The sequence below is a fragment of the Barbus barbus genome (assembly GCF_936440315.1).
Source record: "Barbus barbus genome assembly, chromosome: 18".
NCBI lineage: Eukaryota > Metazoa > Chordata > Actinopteri > Cypriniformes > Cyprinidae > Barbus > Barbus barbus.
The window spans coordinates 22,455,362-22,475,968 of NC_136746.1; the positions used below are offsets into that span (position 1 = coordinate 22,455,362).

Below are 20,607 nucleotides of genomic sequence, written 5' to 3' on the forward strand. Positions count from 1 at the left end.
TTCAGCTTGAGGTCACAAACAGATGGCCGGACATTGTCCTTCAGGATTTTTTGGTAGACAGCTGAATTCATGGTTCCATTTATCATAGCAAGTCTTCCAGGTCCTGAAGCAGCAAAACAGCCCCAGACCATCACACTACCACCACCATATTTTACTGTTGGCATGATGTTCTTTTTCTGAAAGGCTGTGTTACTTTTACGCCAGATGTAAATGGGACACACACCTTCCAGAAGTTAAACTTTTGTCTCATCAGTCCACAGAGTATTTTCCCAAAGGTCTTGGGGATCATCAAGATGTTTTCTTGCAAAACTGAGACGAGCCTTTATGTTCTTTTTGCTCAGCAGCGGTTTTCGTCTTGGAACTCTGAGGCAAGTGAGGCCTGCTGTTCTTTAGATGTTGTTGTGGGGTCTTTTGTGACCTATTGGATGAGTCGTCGGTAATTTTGGTCTGCCGGCCACTCCTGGGAAGGTTCACCACTGTTCCATGTTTTCGCCATTTGTGGATAAACACTATTTCACACAGGGCCATGTGGGTTTGTATTTTGTTTTCCCTTCATAAAAAAAACCCTTCATTCAAAAACTGCATGTTGTTTACTTGTTATCTTTGATTAATATTTAAATTTGTTTTATGATCTGAAACATTAAAGTGTGACAAACATGCAAAAAAATACCAAATCAGGAAGGGGGTCAACACTTTCACACCACTCTGTGTGTGTGTGTGTGTGTGTGTGTGTGTATATATATGTATATGTATATGTATATATGTATTTTTTTTTTTTTCCTTACTAAATAACTCAAAGACATGTTCTAAACGATAGAAGACTGTAGCACAACATACCCAGTTCTTTCTGGACATGTCGAGGAATTCCTACAACAGTTCTCACATGTTTCCTGCGAGGCTTCGTCTTCTCTGCAGACTTATCCGGCTTCAGAGGCCTGAACGTTGAGGCTAGAGAAAGGAAACAGAAAATGTTGCTATGACGTGATATGAATTCTTAAATAACTTTATGAGAATGTATCTTTACCAGGCCAAGATGTCTTTATGGTTAAAAATTATATGACTAGTAATGTGTTTATCCGTCAAGTGTCACCTTGGCGTTTGAGTCCTGAGCGTGTTGATCGTGAAGAGATGGAGGAGCGCATCGAAACCGAATCAGCAGCTGTGCTCTCAGACTCAAAGCCTCTCAGCTCACTGAAGGCCATGCTGTCTTCAGTCTGAGCTGTTACTGTTGACTAAAGGAAACAGCATGGCTAACTTTTTAAATTTATATTCTTTCATCAGGAATTTAAAAGTAGTCGATGCACTTTTATACTTGCACTTATATTTTATTACTGCACTTATAGAACTACATATGTGCACAAGTAAAAATCCAAGCTATCACTATGGTGGGAAAATAAGTAAATACATTCATAACCGGAAGTGAGGGTTGATTGATGCCTTAAGCAACACTTACAATCATACTTTGGTCATCAGGGAAGTCCACCCCATTACTATCATCTGGAACATAAAACATTACCTTTTATTAAACATTGCCAAAAAAAATAAAAATTGCTTTGTTTAGGAAATGCATGTGTTTGGTTCAGAGTAAAATTGTGCAATTTAAACAGAGTATGATTTGAAGTTTAACTTTTCTCACCCTCTTGCTGCTGCATTTTCAGGCCCTGCTGTGCCTCGGTGTGCAGGTCCAACACATATTTAGGTCGATTACCCTCCACAAATACATTTTCTTGTAACTCCTGAAGAGAAATAGCTCCCACAACTTCCTCTTTAGGGCCTGCAGAGAGAAACACAAATAACTGCCTTTAATATATATTAAAGATGACAAACAAATACAGTGTAGGATGTTTCTTTTTTTTTTTTTTAAGATTTGTTTTTGGTGTTTTGCCTTTATTTAGATAGGACGGTGTAAAGACAGGAAGTGAAGTGGGAGGGAGAGGGAGGGAGGGGCTGGGATCGGGAAAGGTTCACGACCTGAGATTTGAACTTGGGATGCCCGAATCGCTATACGGCACTATATGTTGATGTGCTGCCCTCAAGGGTATTGGCACTAACAGTATAGGATGGTTCAAATGTACAGGACTTGGATGTTTTAATGTACACACACACACACAGAATAATGCATGCAAGTAATATATATGATCAAATAATATAGCAATATATGTGATCTAAAATAGCCCAGTTTCAGTAACGCAAAATCAATTACCTCATTCACTTAACGAGGTTCTCTCCTGTGTATTAATTCCACATCCTATTATGTAACTTAATCACTAAAGAGAATGACTGCCCTGCAACCTGGTTATACAGCTAATCACACAGTTAGCCTGCATGCTAAATGTGGAAAGACCATGCTCGAATTAACCATGTGTCCTGATTTCACCCTGCTAATTCACTCCTTATTTTCTGGGCATTTTTGTCTTTGGGAGCATTTTTTGACAGGTTCATAGTATTTCTATCATAGATGCTATGGATAGAAATGCTATGTTTGCAATTTACTGTACTGCAATAATCCCACAATTATTCACCATGCAAAATCCTGATTAAAAACCTTTTAGAAAACAAACTTTTAATACTGTTAAAAACAGAAAACTATCCACAAAGACATCATTCAGCTTTTACACATAAACATGACTTTACATTATTGATACTCCATATTGAAACTTAGAAATTAACTAGGAACATTTTTCATAATACAGACAGCTACTGTAAAAGGCTTCCTTTCATATTTAACCAAAATGTGGCATCTAACAAAATCTGACAAAGACCTACCTTTTGTTTTAAAGATGGATAGAAGAGAACAGTCATTTTGATTTAACAAGAGCACCATGTCTGCCTGACCACAGGAGTTTAAAGTGATTAAATCCACTGTGTGTGCTGGCACACTCTTTAGTAATGACTAATTTTAGAGCGAAGAGATTCATTAACCAACAAACAGTGTTTGGAGAGCTTTAGTAGTCCTGATCCAGATAAATATCTGATAACACATGGGCTAAAATACTCCAGAAATTTCAAGAGTAAACCAATGTACTATAAAAGCTAGACCAAGAGTGTAGCTGCAGAAAAAAGTAGTTATTGATTATGTACTTAAGGTTCGTGGTTGTAGTAAACATAGCCTTCAATGAATATGAAAATAAATAGCTTAAAGATTTGAATAAAGTTCCTCAGTTGTTTGAACTATATGACATTTGTTGTCACTTTGCACAACACTTAAACTTGCTTTTGTGTTTCATGGAAGAAAAAAAAAATACAAGGGTTGGTTTCAAGACTATTTTTCCAATCAGTACAATTTGTCACCACTAGATGGAGTAGGAGAACAAAGGAACTGTGAGATCACAGGTATGCTTGAGGGGAAACTTGTTGCCCAACCTGAAGAACAAAAGACGAATGTTCATTTTAATAAACTAGTAGTAAAACAACAAGTGGCAATTATTTATCCTTGCAGAGACCGGAGTAACAGCTCTACATTTGACCTCACATACACCTCTTCAATACTGCATTTAGGCATACATCTAGTTGATCAGCGAGGACTGCAGCAGAAATGCTAAACACCAACCTCAGTCCATCTGAGGAACATACCACACTGTTTAATAAAGCCAAGAGAGATGGGCATTCACAAGCATGATGTCCTCTCACTTATAAAACGGCAGCAATACAAATGACATAAATGTTCAGTATTTATGACAGAAAACATGCTGTATAAGCTCCAGTCCAGAAAGACCATATTAAATCAGCAGCAGTAAAAAAAAAAAAAAAAAAAAAAAAGACTCGAAACAAAATATTTACCCACATTTGCATGCCAATGCATTATTAATGCTGCAATAATACAGAATTGTGCAGTCTCAGATGTGCATTTAACATTTTTGAACATCCATTCAGAATTTTGAATAATTTGTATTATAAAACAACATTAGTGACACACATCTGACATGAAAGCTCTAATCTAATAATAAATACTAATTTTAAATAATAGTAGGTGTGTAAGTGTGTATAGAGTTTTGTGCTGATGCTGATGTCTAAAGGTTGTATAATCTGTACCATGACCTAAATCATCTTTCAATGTTTTCTCAGAAGTTCAGAGATTTTCTAAAACTGATAACCTTCTGAGAAAGCCAAATAAGAGCAGCACAGAATGAGAAAGGCTAAGGCATGCCTGGACCTGCTGAGGGCAGATGTCAGAACAGCTGCAAGGAGTCTCAAACAGGATAAAACTCACAGATTCCCAGAGCAGCTTTAACTTTACAATCAAACTGAACCTAATTTTACAATCATTTTATGGTGGTTGTGGCTTTCGACTGCAAGCAAAACCACTCAAAAACAAAACAACAGAAAAACATCAGCTTATCTCAGTTCTGTTATAAAAAAAAAACCTTGAGTTTGTCACAAAGAGAGACTTTATCCTGGTGCCTGACACTTCTGCCATTAAAGGTTATTAAACATCTAATCAGTAAAGAGACTGAGAAGCTAGAGAATGAAAGAGGAACACAATGTGCTAAAATGAATGATAGAGATTACCAATGTAAACACACACAGTGTAGTTCTCATTACTGACAGCTACATCCCACAGGCAATGTGTGTGCTGCCAGGACTGCCCTGCCCTGACAGTGGCTGCTGTGTTCAATTTGGGCAGTAGGGGGCAGCACTTTGGGGCTGTTTTCATGTCATACGAAATAAGATTACTTTGTTTTTATTGTATGAAGTCAGCAGCTGTATTCAAGTCTGTTTCTCATCTCTCACATCGATGTATACATTGAGCTTTCATAGGTCGAGCAAGCACATTTTGAGCTTTCATGTCATAAATAAAAATTATTCATATGTAAGTGTTAAATATGATATGATTTAGCAAGAAAATAAAGTAACTTAATCAATATAAAACGTATTGATAAATTATCATTTATTTATAAATTGTTATAATTTATTAAATATTTTATACTATATATTATAATACACATTAATATACTAATGATTTTAATATTTAACAAAAACAAGTAGAAATTTATAAATGAATAAAACATTTGTTTATTAATAATGTGTGTATTTTTTTTTGTGGGGGGGGGGGGTAATATTTAATATTTATTTAGCATGAAAATATTTATGTTGGCAGAAATCTTAACAGGTTATTGGCGTTGGCGTATTGGTGAATATTAGTGTTAATATCCTGTTCATTGGCTTTAATAGTAAGAAATGCTTTCTGATTTACCTAATGAGTGTTTTCTTTGATAAATGCTGTAAAAAAAAAAAAAAAAAAAAAAAAAAAAAGTTTATGCTGGCGACATGAAATCAAAAAATTTTACATAAATAACACTAAGTCCGACTGAATACAGCCTTTGAATAATTTTATGTCGTCTCTGACCTGTGATAACTTACATCAAGTCTGACAGACATCTTTTATTAAACAATGAGCAAGTTTACTCCACATTTTGTGTTGCTTCATAAAAATCTAGTGTATTGCAAAAGACTGTCTTGATAAAAATGCTAAGTGCATTTTCTGCTGCGTTCAGCGTGACGCCCAGCACAAATAGACTGGGTGATGAAACTCTACATGTAGCAAGAGCTGCTTCTGCTTAAACATGCAGCATGAATGCTATAACCTGTTAATACGAGCAGTGAAATGAAAACACGTTGCTGCAGATGTGAGATGTATAAAACAGGCCTTAAACTTAATCTCCCTTGGAAAACTGTCCGTTTGTCCTTGAGGCATTATCCATTCACAACGCAGGTAAAGGTTAACCAAGGCAAACATCCCTCAGCTGAAGTCGATACAAACGTCTTTGAAAAGTAAGTTGACTGATTACAGGTTTATTATACATGCACACAACCTGCGCTTCGATTTTGGATGATTTTCAGAAAGTGGTGAGAAAGGCCTCTGTCTGCCACACCTATATCATATAACAGCAACGTAAAATTTTCCATTTCCTCAGTTAAACACACACAGAAGAGGTACAACTGATGCAAAAAATCATCAGTGCTACATTTCTTGCTAACAAAATGTCATCTTTTGATAAAACTCCCTCCTTAGGTATCACTGAAAACACAAAGCCACAGATATGCATTTAAAGGAACACTCCCCTTTTTTGGAAATAGGCTCATTTTACAACTCCCCTAGAGTTAAACAGTTGAGTTTTACTGTTTTTGAATCCATTCAGCCGATCTCCGGGTCTGGCAGTAGCACTTTTAGCTTAGCATAGATCATTGAATCGGATTAGACCATTAGCATTTGGTCATCAAAAATAACCAAAGAGTTTCGATAACTTTCCTATTTAAAGCTTGACTCTTCTGTAGTTACATCGTATACTAAGACCGGTGGAAAATTAAAAGTTGCGATTTTCTAGGCTGATATGTACTCCCTCCAGACCCGGATATCAGCTGAATGGATTCAAAAACTATAAAACTCAACTGTTTAACTCGAGGAGTTGTAAAATGAGCCTATTTCCAAAAAAGTGGAGTGTTTCTTTAAGTCTACTGGATGAGCTCTGTGTGACCATGTAGTCGATCCTTTAATTTTATGTAACTTTTTAAAGAATAATTGATTTAGGATGTTTTCACACTTACCTTTGAGTGCTTGGTGCAGACTCTAGCTTAAATCTCAAATGGTCAATGTTGTGTGTCACTTGCACAATGAAAATTATCACTCTCATACTGACATCTTTCACTTTTGCTTTAAATCAGGCGCTAACAAGTACTAACGCAGTGCAAGCACACCAAACTGAGAATATAACTGCTATATATAGTCTATTGTGCAATTACTATTAAAAAGAAAATGAATTTTTAGACCAGTTTAAATTCATACCAGGTGCAAATCCAAAGAAAAATGCTATTTAACAGGCAAGCTGAAACAGATTTGAAATCAACACTTTACAACCTAACGCTTGAAGGGGCTACACACACATACCAAGCTAAATATGGATGTTGGACGTAATAAAGAAATCACATTTTAGAAGTAAGAGCCATATTAAGTCAGTCTGAATCAGTTTAGTTCTGGCATAGAGCTGGGTTCTGTTCGCAAGAACTGGAAACAGAGAAAGAGCCAAGCAGAGAACCAGTTTCCCAACTTTACACCTGCTCATTGTGTCAGAATCTCCAGGGCAAAGCTCAGGAAGGTATGGAATTCTGCACAAACACGCCCAACAACAAACAAACGCACACATAAACTCCGTCTGTCTTCATCTCGTAAACGTTCACAGGGACTGTGTTTAAAAAGGTGTTAAGGAATGACTGGCATTTCTAATGATGAGTTGAAAAGGAAAGCTAGAAGAAAGGTCAGGATTGGGGGTAACCGTGGCAAACCTGTAACTTCCAGCAGTGTATGTGTGTGTGTGTCAGTGGAACATTTCATGGGAAACAAGTTTAAGGTAACAGCTCTTTGTTCAGACTGAACTGGCAACATCCCACAGGAAGTTTTGACGTTGCAAGGTCTGGGATACAGGATGCAAAACACAATATTATGTGTGTGTTCTCAGTAGCAGTGACCCTCTTATTAGCAGTGCTTGCTAAAGTAAGCATTACTATTCATACTGCCTATATTTACGGTATGAACATGCCCCTAGCCCTAGATATTAAAAGTTGTTTTAACTTGTGCTGGTTTTGGGGGCACTAGGTGAGATCATGAAAATGGGCCTCACGGGTACAAATGTTTTCATAGCATAAAACATCCAAAAACCCACTGAAATTCATTCTTCAGGCACTAAACCGTAAAAAGTGAAAATACTCCGTTAACTAAGGAGCTATTTCTACTTGATCTGGGCCCGTATTCACAAAACATTTTCTCTTAACACTAAGAGTTCTCCTAAATAGCAGTAAAAGTTTTTAGCTAAGAGTTTTCTCTTAAAACCTATTCACAAAGCTGCTGAGACAAACCTTTACTAAAGGAATAGAGAGAAGTCTTAAGCTAAGAGTAAGGGCGGGGTTGACCTCGTTGCTATGGATGATGTCAGCATGCTTCCTGACTATGCACACAGTGATTGGCTGATAGTCTGTCAGAGATTTATTCATAGAAATATTGTAGAGCGCAATATCATGCTGCCATAATCAAATAAAGGTTTAAAAATAAAAATGTTAATTGTCACATTCTAATAAAGATTTTAAAATGCAGGATAAGTGTCACTAATTAAACAAGTATACAGTGCCCTCCAAAACTATTGGAACAGTAAAGACAAAATTGCTCTGTTGGCTGTGGAGTCAAGACATTTACAAATATGATTAGAAGATGAATATGAGACAAAACTACAGAATGTCACATTTTATTATTGGGTGATTCAACACAGATGTTTTACCAGCTAAGAAGTTCAGCACTTTTAGAGTTTCATCCCTCTATCTGATGTGAGCATAAGTATTGGAACAGTTGCCTCACAGGTCTTTCTAAGTGATCAGCTGTATCCTGTTGCATTAATTCTTCAGATATTAAAAGCAGGGAATGTGTCATATCAGTTATATCCATTACTTATGTATTCTGAATCTTGCATTCGATGATGACACACACAAACCAGGATGAAGACAAGGGAGTTGACTTTGAGAGAAAAACAAGCAATTTGGATGCTAAAAGAAAAGAGGAAGTCAGTTAGAGCTATAGCAAAAACAAAGGGCATGGAGAAATCAAGAGTTTGGAAACCACCAGCAACCAACAACTACCTGATCGGCTGAGAAAACCAACAGGGCCCATATTCATAAAGATTCTAAGAATCCTCTCAGAGAGCTCCTATTTTAGCTTAAAAATTTCTAACAAGGAGTCTTAGCTTAAGAGTGATTCAGGACCAATCTGAGAGCAACTCTGAGCAAGGAAAAGACAAAAACTTTTATCTTAGTGGGGAGGCGGGGCTGACCCCGTTGCTAGGAATAACACAGTCTTTTGAAGACTCTGATTGGTTGGTTGTCAAGAAGGAAATAAAAGAGCGTTTTTAAGAGTAGGGTATATTATAAGCCTTCACTTTGAAATTAAAGACGTAATTTTTCCTCTCGCTCGCCAGTTGCCAAATATGTTAATGTAGTGATTACATCCATTTCTGGTGCTATGGCATTTCAGCGCGGTGTCGGAGTTGTTAGCGTGTCTCTAATAAGATCGGTCACTAACATGATCCCTGCACGATCTAATGTGTAGCGTCTTATTAACTCACTGTCATGCATTGTGTGCAACACATTTCTTCTCCCTCTTCATGTTTCGTCCATTTTCTCCACTGCTAAAGAAACTCTTAAGCCCCTTAAAAGTCCTCGTCTGTACTCCTAACAATTTTGGACCTTAAGACCTCTTTTAAGGTTTAAGATGCTTTCTGAATTACTTTTTTCTTTACTAGGATCTTTTCTTTCATTTTAAGAGGAAACATCCACATTTCTAAGAATTTTCTTAGAATTTTGTTACTAGGAGCAACTCTTAGCACTAAGATTCTTCATGAATACGGGCCCAGTAGTTGATGACATAAATCATAAAATCTGTGAAAATGAACACTAAAAGACGTGTCTGTAAAATCACCAACAACTTCCAGAAAGCTGGGGTGATGCTCTGACAATCTACAGTCCTCAGGAGACTTTGACACAATTAAAGATGCTACACAGCAAACCTCTGACCAGCACCAAAAATAGAAAGGCAAGATTAGAGTTTGCAAAACAGCACAAAGGTGAGCCAGAAGAGTTTTGGAACTGTGTTTATGAACCAATGAGACAAAGATGAGCCTTTATCTAAGTGATGGGAAAGCAAAAATGTGGAGAAAAAAAAAGGGAACTGCAATGATCCCAAGCATACAGCCTCATCTGTAAAGCATGGTGGAGGTGGTGTCATGGCATGGGCATGCATGGCTGCCTCTGGAACAGGCCCTCTCAACTTTACTGAAGACTGAATATATGATGACAGTAACAGAGTGAATTTGGAAGGGTACAAAACCATCTTGCCTACCAATATTCAAGAAAATGGCACCAGATTCATTGGGAAGTGCTTCATATTGCATCAGGACAATGACCCAAAACACCCTGTCAGTTCAGTCAAGGAATTTATAAGGGCAAAGAAATGGAAAGTCTTAGATTGCCCAAGTCAATCTCCAGATTTAAATCTGATTGAACATGAATTTCACCAGCTGAAGAGGAGAGTAAAGGCAGAAACTCCCCAAAACAAGCAACAATTGGAATTGGCTGCATTAAAGGCTGGGAAAAGTATTTCAAAGGATGAGACCAAGAGTCTGGTGATGTCTATGGGTCCCAGACTCACTGCTGTGATTGTGTGCAAGGGATCTGCAACTCTTTTATATCTGCCTTGTATTCAATACTCACTAAAAGGGACAAAAAGTGTTTCCAAACAAATATTTGCGACATTTGAAGTATCGATATGGAATTTATGCACTAAAGTTAAACGGAAAAAGATTTTATCGACACATGAGAAATTTAATCGATAATTGCCATTTCCATCAGCTATATCGTAAATATTTTAAAGCGCTAAATATTTTTTCGAAAAAAAATCCTTGGATGGAAACCTGAGTAATGAGTGGGATGAACTCTAAAAGTGCTGTTCTTTTTATTTGGTAAAACATGTACGTGTTGAATTGGCTAATAATAAAATGTGACATTCTGTAGTTTTGTCTCATATTCATCTTTTAATCCACTAATCCTAACGTTTCAAAGATTTAGAAGCTAGTTTTAGCACTAAAAGGTGAAATAATTTAGGAGTCCTAAATTTAGAATTGACATGCCCATTATTTTTAAGATTTTCTCTTACTTTTAGCCTTAAGATGCTTTGTGAATACGGGCCCTGAACATTAAAAATGGCTTCTACTGTAGACTGGTTGATTCAGTCAAATTTAATACAGAATATTTAACATTTGTACATAACAGCCATTCAATTATTATTTTTTATATATTTTTAATAAACCTTTTATCAGTTAAATGTGTTCTTGCTAAATCAAAGTCTCAGTAAACGCATTTATGATGTTACACATGATTCTATTTAAAATAAAAAGCTGTTATTTTGAATTTTATATACATAATTAAAATGTATCTCAGTTTCCCCAAAAAAATGCGAAGAAGAAGAATCTTGAGCACCAAATCGTATGATCATGACACTAAAGACTGGAATAATGGCTGCTGAAAATTATGCTTTGCCATCACAGGATTAAATGACATTAAAATATAAATCAAATAGAAAACAGTCATTTAAAATTGTAACAATATTTACGCTGTTACTTATTTTTGATCAAATAAATGCAGACTTTTTCAAAAAGACTGAAGTATAGACCCCAAACTTTTGAAGATTAGTGTATATTATTGCAGTAACTCACTGTAAAAAATGATTTTATGGTTCAGTAAATAAAACAAGAAAAATCATGCATCTTTGGCTAAGATTTTTTTGTAAAATTAAACACTCCTGAATATTAAGTAAAATCTAAATATATACTCATTTTTTTCTTGTAAATATTAGACATCCGACATACAAGTAAATTTGACCTGTGAATGTCTATCATATTTACACGATTTAATAAAGTACTTGAAGCAAATTAAAAAAATCATGTAAGATTTACGCAGTCTTCAAGCAAGGAATATGCGCATGCGTGGAAAGAAATCCCGCGAAGATCGATGGCTTCTACATCTCTATCTGTTCTTGGCAAGTAAGTATTATTTAAAACTGCATTATATTACGTATTTTAAGATTAAATTTATTCAAGAAATGTAATTTCATTAGATGATCGTGTTGTCATCACTTAATTTCGTGCCTTTGAAAAGTTTAGAGTGTTCTTGAGATAGCTTTGTTAAAGGAGCGCCATATAAGCTAACGCTAGGCTACTTTGCAAAATATTTAACCAGTTTTAAGTTTAAACTTCAAGTTTCAAATAAATACGGGCAAAATTCGAGAATATGTTATGTGTTATTTTGTTTGCTTGTGCATTGCTCTTCGAAAAAAAAAAGTATGTTGTGGCCTCGAATTAAAAATATGTGAAGAGGTTTTCCTTCCCTCATTTTATATAAATCGTAAGTAATCCCTCCATTCTTTAATTAATTTACTAAATTGTGCGTTCTGTTTATTAATAGGTCCCTTCTTTATTCAATCGTGTCCACTTAAATGTAAATGACTTAAAAAAAAAAGACGAGTGAAAGATTACTACAGTATGGACACGATTTACTAAATTAACGTGGTTTAATGGAAGGGAATGGCGTGGAGATCTTGTACGGTCATGTTTTTATGAGTTTGATCTGATTTGGATCAATAAAGTGTTGACGTTTCATTGAGTTTTTTTTTTTAATTATTATTATTTCCCACTTTTTGTGTGATCTCATTCTAAAGACTAATCTCCTTCTGCATGGCTGGCTGAAGAGCCAGAAAAAAAAAGTACAACTCAAAGATAGCCATCTTTTCTACAGTGTGTAAAAATTCCTTGTTCGTTTAATCAAAATTAGTGACATACATTATGTGAAATGCAAATACTAATCAACTTTTACTTAAAAATTGTATGCTGTTAACTTATTTCTTTTATCTGTTTTCTTAATTGCAGAATATTTCTCATGTGCATCCAGTCCTTTGTCTGTCTTTGCTGTAACCTGGTGAAAGGGGCAGAAGGGAGAGACCGAATGGAAGGAATTGTCTGTATGTCCACACAGGGGTGCAGTTCATATTTTTCTCTAGATTTAAGCATTTAAATATGAACTGATGAGGTTGTTGTGCAAAAAATGCAACTTGCCCATACACAGATTGTCCTTGTTGCTTCAGGACCTGGAGTTCCCTGCCCTCTCATTTGTCTAGAGATCACAGAGAATCATTGGACTCTACACAGACCCTGTCATTTAGGTGTCTTGTTTGTAATGCAGTAAGTAACCATTCAGAAAAACAATACTTTGAGCACATTCGAGGTCATCTAAAAAAGTATGAAACAGTGACCTGTGTTTTCAATAATTGTGAGTACAGAACAAATATATATTCTGTAAGTGCTTGATAATTCTTGCATTGTTTTTTCTTCCAAATAAAAAACTCTTAACTACACATTTCTGGGGTGGGGTCAGGGTCTTAGTTAACAGGTTTTATTTGTAACTGCAGTCTGTTAGTCATGTTTTGATACTGAGATTAAGAAGCTGTCATATCTATGCAAAAAACTGCTAATGTTGGAGTTTTAATGTGTTTAATATGTTATTGAAAGCGGATGTTTCTCATTGCTCAAGCTGTTTAAACTATTGCAAAGTGATCTTAAGCATCATAGGTTTCAGCGCTTGTTATTTCTTGCATTATTTCTTCCTAATAAAAGACTCTTAATTACACATTGTCATGGTATTATTTTGTCACACACATTACAACAGTAAAATTTAATTTAAATTAATTGCCAGCACTGCATAAAATAAGTAAAATGTATGTAAAAGAACAATTGGTTTTACTTAATTATATTAATTACATCAGATTTGTAAGTAAAATTTACTAAATAAAATTTAACAGGTCGAGTTACATGTACTCATTCAGTTTGTTAATTTTACTTAACTTAGTTAAGTAGATTTACTTAATTTCCATATGTGTGAAATTTACTTGAAAAACATTCGTGCAAAAACTTGCCAAAGAAAAATTGAGTAAATTCTACTTATTGTTTTTTTCAGTGTATAAATATTTTTATAATGCATGTTTTTATTATTGTATTGAAATAATTACTGTCAAAATCAGAAATTAATAATAATTTAAAAATTAAACTGGTCACAAGACACCAAATTGAGATCAGCAATTTACCCAGACAAACTAATCTAATCAATTCACTTATTGAGACTGAACTCTATATCGCAAGGTAGCAGCACAAGATAATCTTATCAATTTTCAAAACACACTAAGATTTGTGTTTTTAAAGTGACGCATTCTTACAATCAACACAAGGGTCATTCACAAGAACCCAGATCGATCATATCACACTCAAAACAACAGATGATAAACACCTTAGTTGCTCTAATAATGCATATCATTTGTCCTTTACTAAGACGACAATCCCATAATCTGCATAAACAAGGTCAGTAAAGAAAAGGATTTACAAAAATAACCAGTTTTAGAGCATCATGCCATTAGATTAGCAATATGCTACATCAAACCTAACTGAAATCAACTGTGAGTCACATTCTCCAATGCGTAATACTAATTGCATCATGATGGTCTGCATGCTGCCCATTTAATTTCAGGGCGTGTGACGGGTTTAAATAATCCATCCTGCTACTTTTTGTACAGTCTTCGGCAGCAGGTAGGTACCGCACCCACAGTACAATCACATAAAAGCTGTTTATTTTTTGTTGTTATGCACCATATCGATCATTAAGAAAGCTGCAGTCTGTTCTGTCAGTCCGGCTTGTGTGTGTATATTTGAGTGGATTCATGCTTCAGTAAATGGGTGGGGTTGAGGTGTGGTCTCACAATGGTCTCCCTTCTATTACAGCCCATGTGGAACCGTCACAATTCATCCTCTGCTTAGCAGCACACACAAAAACAAACAAACACATGCATTCAATCCTGGTTCTGATCCCAAGCTCCACAAATGTACTGCGCACTTTTAAATAAACACTTAAGACTCGTACACAAAATGCGAGTACTTAAAGTGACTTCAAGTACAGGCCAAATTTGATCTTCATGACATGTTGAAATTCCAGCTCCGGAAAACTCATGACTTTGCGATAAACAAAGCAAACATTTAGACTTCTCTCAGCACACACAATAATATGTAGGTATTTGAGAGACATATCTCAAGAAGGTTAAGGGTCATTTGATGTGTCAGCCTTCCATTCTCTGGTCCAACACACAAAAAATAAACCGCAGAAAAGGATTGAAATGATCAAAACACATAGTTGGCAAAATGAGACTCATTTTTTTTAAAAGATATTTTGTATTATTTTTTAAAGCTGCTCACTGCTGAGCTAAAACTTATGTGTGACCCTGGACCACAAAACCAGTCATTAAGGTACATTTTTCGAAATTGAGATTTATACATCATCTGAATAAATAAGCTTTCCATTGATGTATGGTTTGTTAGGATTGGAAAATATTTGACCGAGACGCAACTATTTGAAAATCTGGAATTTGAGGGTGCAAAAAAATCTAAATATTGAGAAAATCACCTTTTAAAGTTGTCCAAATGAAGTCCTTAGCAATGCATATTACTAATCAAAAATGTTTTGATATATTTACAGTAGGAAATTTACAAAATATCTTCATGGAACATGATCTTTACTTAATGTCCTAATGATTTTTGGAATAAAAGAAAAATCAATAATTCTGACCCATACAATGTATTTTTGGCTATTGCTATAAATATACCCCAGCGACTTGAGACTGGTTTTGTGGTCCAGGGTCACATATGCTAGAGAACGCTGAAAACTAGTTACCCAAACTAATGACTTCTAGATTGTAAAGGGATTACTCTACTAATTACACTGTCTGAAATAAAAAGACTGAATGTCTGCACACATTACACACTACTGAAAACATTTCCAAAACACATACCCAACATTTACTAGTTAGGCAATACAAGGACAGATAAAGTGTTTAATATAACATACATTTTAAGCACTGCTTGAATACAAACCTAAATGGATATCTCACTGTTAGTACAGTAGTTAAGTTAGATTACTAGGCATTTTGCTGTATCAAATGCTACAAAATGGTTGACAGATATTTTCCACCGAGGCATAACTTACATTTTACTGCAATATTCTTATTTGCAAATGTCAGTAAATTCAAATTGACAGAAGTATTTTCATGTGGCAAAACAGCTTGTTCTAACCACAGAGCGATTAGAGCTAGTGACACCATTAATCATCAAATACTTCAATGAGCATGAACATAATTCAATGAACACTTCATCTTTAATGTGCAATGTTAAAATATATTTCATCCCAGTTTAATATGCAAAGTGAAAAAAAGCAAGCAATTGGTTGGTTCAAAAGTGTCAGTCTGGTACATTTCATAATTTACTGATGTTAGAGGAAAAGTGGGAAATAATTTTAAACTTTCCTGTAACTCAAACAGTAGAGCATGTCGCTAGCTATGCCATGGTCACAGGTTTGACTCCCAGGGAATGCATGAACTGATAAAAGGTATACATTGAATGCAATACAAGTCACTTTGGATAAAAGTGTCTGTCAACCGCATGAATGTAAACATATATTTATAAATAGGTTTATTCATGCTGATGTTGTTTCTGCCTTCCTACATTCATTTCCAAAACACACTAGGCACAACATACCTTTCATTAGCCAAGCTGCACTTCTCCTCTCTTTCTTTCATTTCCGCGAGACTCATCTGCTTACATAACCTATTTATGTTATAATTGATGTGAAACTAGTGGCTAAAACGAAAACAAGTCTTCCAAGCAAGAAAGAAAAGAAAAACAGGCCCACCAGTAAAAAAAAACAAACAAAAAAAAAAAACATCATCTGAAGAACGATGGACATCTGAAGAGTACATAATAGCAAAAGTATTACCTGTGAAAAGAGTTGTTTGTGGTAGTTCTACAGGTGAACCAGCGGCAAGCAGGTCTCCACGCATCTCTGCAGTGCGTCGGCGGGTTTTCCTGCGCTGCCTCTTCAACCACTTGAAAGCACGGCTGAAGGATCCTGCCCTTCTCTTGCCCCTTTTGCCCCTGCCGCCCTGCCGGTCCTCACTGAACACCTGCAGCATATCTGGGGGAATTAGATCCCCTACAGACTCACTGCCAGATGACATTGTGCAGCCTGCCACAAAAACAGAAATAATTCACATGAGTCACTGTTTTGTAAAGCCTATTTTTGTCAGGTTTGTAAATTACCTGGACACTAGACCAAGCCCTAAAAGGAATTTCTCACTAGCATTCATGCAACAGTCATCTGTAGGTTCCTTCATACATTTTTTAATGGGTGCCATTAAAAAATTACTTCATTCAGAATCATGAAACAATCAAGTGCTGTATCTCTATGGGAAAAGCAGAAGTTACTGAAAAGAAAAATAAGAATTGGCTAATCCACCATTAAACAATTAACCTTTCTTACAGTCTGGCAATGCTGGAAATTCAACCTTGGACCACAGTAATGCGAACACAATGGGTCTCATGTATTACAGAACTAATATTTCATTACTATAATGAAAAGACATGTCCTTTCAGATTTTTTGAGCCAACTTCTAAAAAGAAATATTTGTCTTTGTAAATTAAAGTTCAGATGAAACTGACATAGCAACTGATCTATTCTTCCAAATCGTGATGTATTCTGGAGTGAAATTACTGACAAAGAAAAAAAAAAAAAAAAAAAAAAATATTGTAGGATGAGGTTGATGATTGGATTCTGAGATGTGGCTGTTGCACTCAAAATTTAATGCAATCTTGCAATTGTTTGTGGAGGGGCGGGGTTTAAGCAGAGTAAATGATTGGATAAATCTGGCAAACATCACTGGAGAAAATCTATTTTTGTCACTGGAAGACAATTTGAAGACAATTTGATTAAAAATGGCAAGGTTAAAGTATAAAAAAAAAATGAAACCTATCATACATTTACAAAATAGATTTTTTTTTTTTTATTAATGCCAACTTTAAGTAGCATCAGTCCAGTCACAGCTTCTAGATCATCATCATCATCATGTGCAATCGATCATATTTTGCTGAAAAGACTTATCAAATGCACTCTTTTCCACAAATCAAAAATGACCAACCCAGTAAATGTTTACTACAATTTTTCCTTTATTAAAACTTTTAAAAATACATAATTATAACTACAATGATGACTATAACTATATAGCTTTAATAGTCGTTCTAATTCTACAAGCACACCACAACTATAACAATATCGAGAGGAACAATATCTTTGGAATCACTTTCAGGACAATTTTTTTTTCAGCTGATGAACAATAAAAACATTGACAGCTAATCAGAATCCACCTGACTTTAACCCTTGCGCATCAATAAAAAAAAAGTTACACTTAGGTCCATAGTGGACAAAAATATCCATGTCAAAAAAAAGTTTGGGAGCAGAGACTTAAGTGTGGTCTCATTTTAAAGACCCATGGCAGATTATTGTTGAAGTAAAAAAAAAAAGTTTAGAAAGTGAAACAAAAAGTTATACAGGTTTAAGTTTATGATTTATGAACAATATTTTATATGTTATTTTATGAATATTTTATATATGAAACAACGCTAAACCTGCTAGAAAATCAAAGCCATAAATCTAAACAAGTTGTGTTCCAAATTTGAGGTTGATATCTCAAAAAATGAGCTTTCAGTAATATTTTGTTTGGGTACAGTACCAAATTTTCCCCATTAGATGTGCTGTTGCACACAGTGCTTGGATTTGTAGTAGAGTTGACATCTATACCAACACACCTACACAATTATAGCTGCATTATTTATCCAATTGGCTCTATAATACGCAGAAGCAGAAAACAGAAATAAAGTGAGTATTTGCTTTATAGACCAAACCTGAAAAAAATGGCACCATCTGGTAAAAAAAAAAAAAAGTAAAAAATTAAATTTTGAAGCCTTACCAACAGAATGAAAGCCTATTAAAAACAAAATTGCATAATTTTACAGTTACTATTAAAAATAGCAGTTTTAATGGGTTTCAATGGGAACATTTTTGTCCTTAAGGTCCTGAGTGTGAGTATTTTATGTACGGAGGGTAAAAAATTTTTTTTGAAGGAAGTGAGGGTGAAATATTAAAATTCCAATAAAAATAAACACCTGAGCCAAAATTTATGCAGTTGGCTTTAACACAGGCACACTTATAACAAAAAACAAAACTGAAATTAACAAAAAAATGTCCATAAGGTCACACAAGGGTTAAAGAGCATGCATATAAAGTGGCGGACAACATAACTGCAGCGCTCTATAGTTATCTATCTAGTTACTGTTCTAAGTGTGAACGAGCCTTTAGTTTGGATTTAAATCCAGGGCCATTTATGATAAAAAATTATATAAGTCTCTAAAAACTGTGTATTTTTTTCCCTTTTGAACATATATCTTACTTAAAACCAAATGAACCTGTATCCCCTCAGAAAAAAAAACTTTCTGCTTGAAAAGAAAAATGATTCTTGTTATAAACAGGTCTATAACAACAGAACAGAAGTGGAACTGTCACTGACATTGGTGGTCTGCATTAATCAGGGTCTGATCCTAATACTGTACATCGCACACCAAAATTGCAATTGTGCCTCATTCCTGAACACCTAGTGATGGGCTCCACCCTTACACACACACACAGATACTGATACACACCCTCACAATGTGTAAAACATTCAAACGCAAGGCATTATATCTTGAATAAACACACCCAGCAGATGTATTTACCAAAGGAGGTAATTTTACTGATGCACAAACATTCACAAAGAGCAGAACTTCACATGAATGCTCATGGCATAAAGTAAACAGCAACTTGAAAATGATGCCGTTTAAAATAAACAGAGCTCCTCCGAAGCAGGACAGCTAGAGTGAGGGATGTTAGAGAAAAGGAAAAGCAGGAAATGTACATTGACACACTAACACAACATTAAAAATGAGGAAACTGGAGTGGATTTCACGTGTGCGAGCGTGACTGAGAACTAGACATCCTCACGTGGCTGCAGAGCCCTGTTAAGCAGGTCTTTGGACCAATCAGAGTGCAGCATTCTGACTCACTCCATCACCATGGAAATGTGCAGAAACAAACAGAGCAGAACCAGCATGCAGCGGTGCCACAGACTTTATCCCCTCTTCATTGTAATAACATCAGTTTGATCCACAGAGTTACAAACACTGACTCACATGTTCTCCCACGAGCTGCAGATGATTCATTTGCATTTAGTTACATAATATTAGTTAGTATAATATACATGTTAGGAACTCATTTGCATGACATCCCAGGTCTGTTTTGTTCGGCTGTTCTGCCTGTGGTTTAATCCTCACACACACAAGCACACTTACAGACAATTACTGTACACTCTCCCATACTGAAACGTTCACAGCCCTGAGAAACGCACTGCTATTCCAACAGGCGTGTCTGTGTGTCGTGATTCAACAGTTTTAGGGTGGATTCAAATGTACTCAAAAACAAAAAAATGTGTGGTATTCCCCAAAAACGGACTACTGCTTTGTGTGTGCTGCCTACCATTAAAAAAACAATTATATGAAACGGTACACATTACGCAGTGATAAACATTTCAAGCAGTAGTATGCTTGGATGTTATTATCTAGGTCACATGACCTCATTAGGTGCATGTTATCATCATCATTATGTGTCATGGCTGTTTTGAGATTTTAATCCAGTTTTGTGGATCTCTTGCCAGTCCAATCAAATAGGTCAAAACAAGGAATTAAAAGATAACGGCTTTCTGTTTGTTTACTGCACTGAAAATGGAACATTGAGTGCACTGCATTATGGGAAACAGAATTGCACTAGTATTTTAGCAGTGTTATCACACTACCCTTACTATTGCTGCAGTATTTAGTACGTATACTGTGCACAGACGGCCTACTACATTTGCCAAAATGCAAGATGCAATGCAATGGGATGGTTTGACTTTCATTTTGAGTGGGATGATGAATCAGTAGTAATATCAAATGTAACTAAACATTTTTTTTTTTTTACATAAAATAGGGTTAAAATTGTTTATTTACAAGATAACCCTGATAACTAAACACTTAATCATGCAGGAGTCATGTGACAACAATATATCATACTAATGTTTGAAAC

At 35.4% G+C, this 20,607-nt stretch overlaps 1 protein-coding gene across 1 annotated transcript in view; it reads right to left on the minus strand.

Moving 5' to 3' along the window:
• The window catches only part of LOC306884453 (uncharacterized protein), a 30,165-nt gene that overhangs the window by 4,764 nt on the left and 4,794 nt on the right, over positions 1-20,607 (minus strand). Inside the window, exons 2-6 of the mRNA XM_079440319.1 lie at positions 16,399-16,647; positions 1,637-1,774; positions 1,454-1,497; positions 1,091-1,232; positions 838-948 (exon numbers count right to left, since the gene is read on the minus strand). Of these exons, the coding sequence (XP_079296445.1) occupies positions 838-948; positions 1,091-1,232; positions 1,454-1,497; positions 1,637-1,774; positions 16,399-16,639 (676 nt within the window). The 5' untranslated portion in view covers positions 16,640-16,647. The remainder of the gene's footprint in view (positions 1-837; positions 949-1,090; positions 1,233-1,453; positions 1,498-1,636; positions 1,775-16,398; positions 16,648-20,607) is intronic.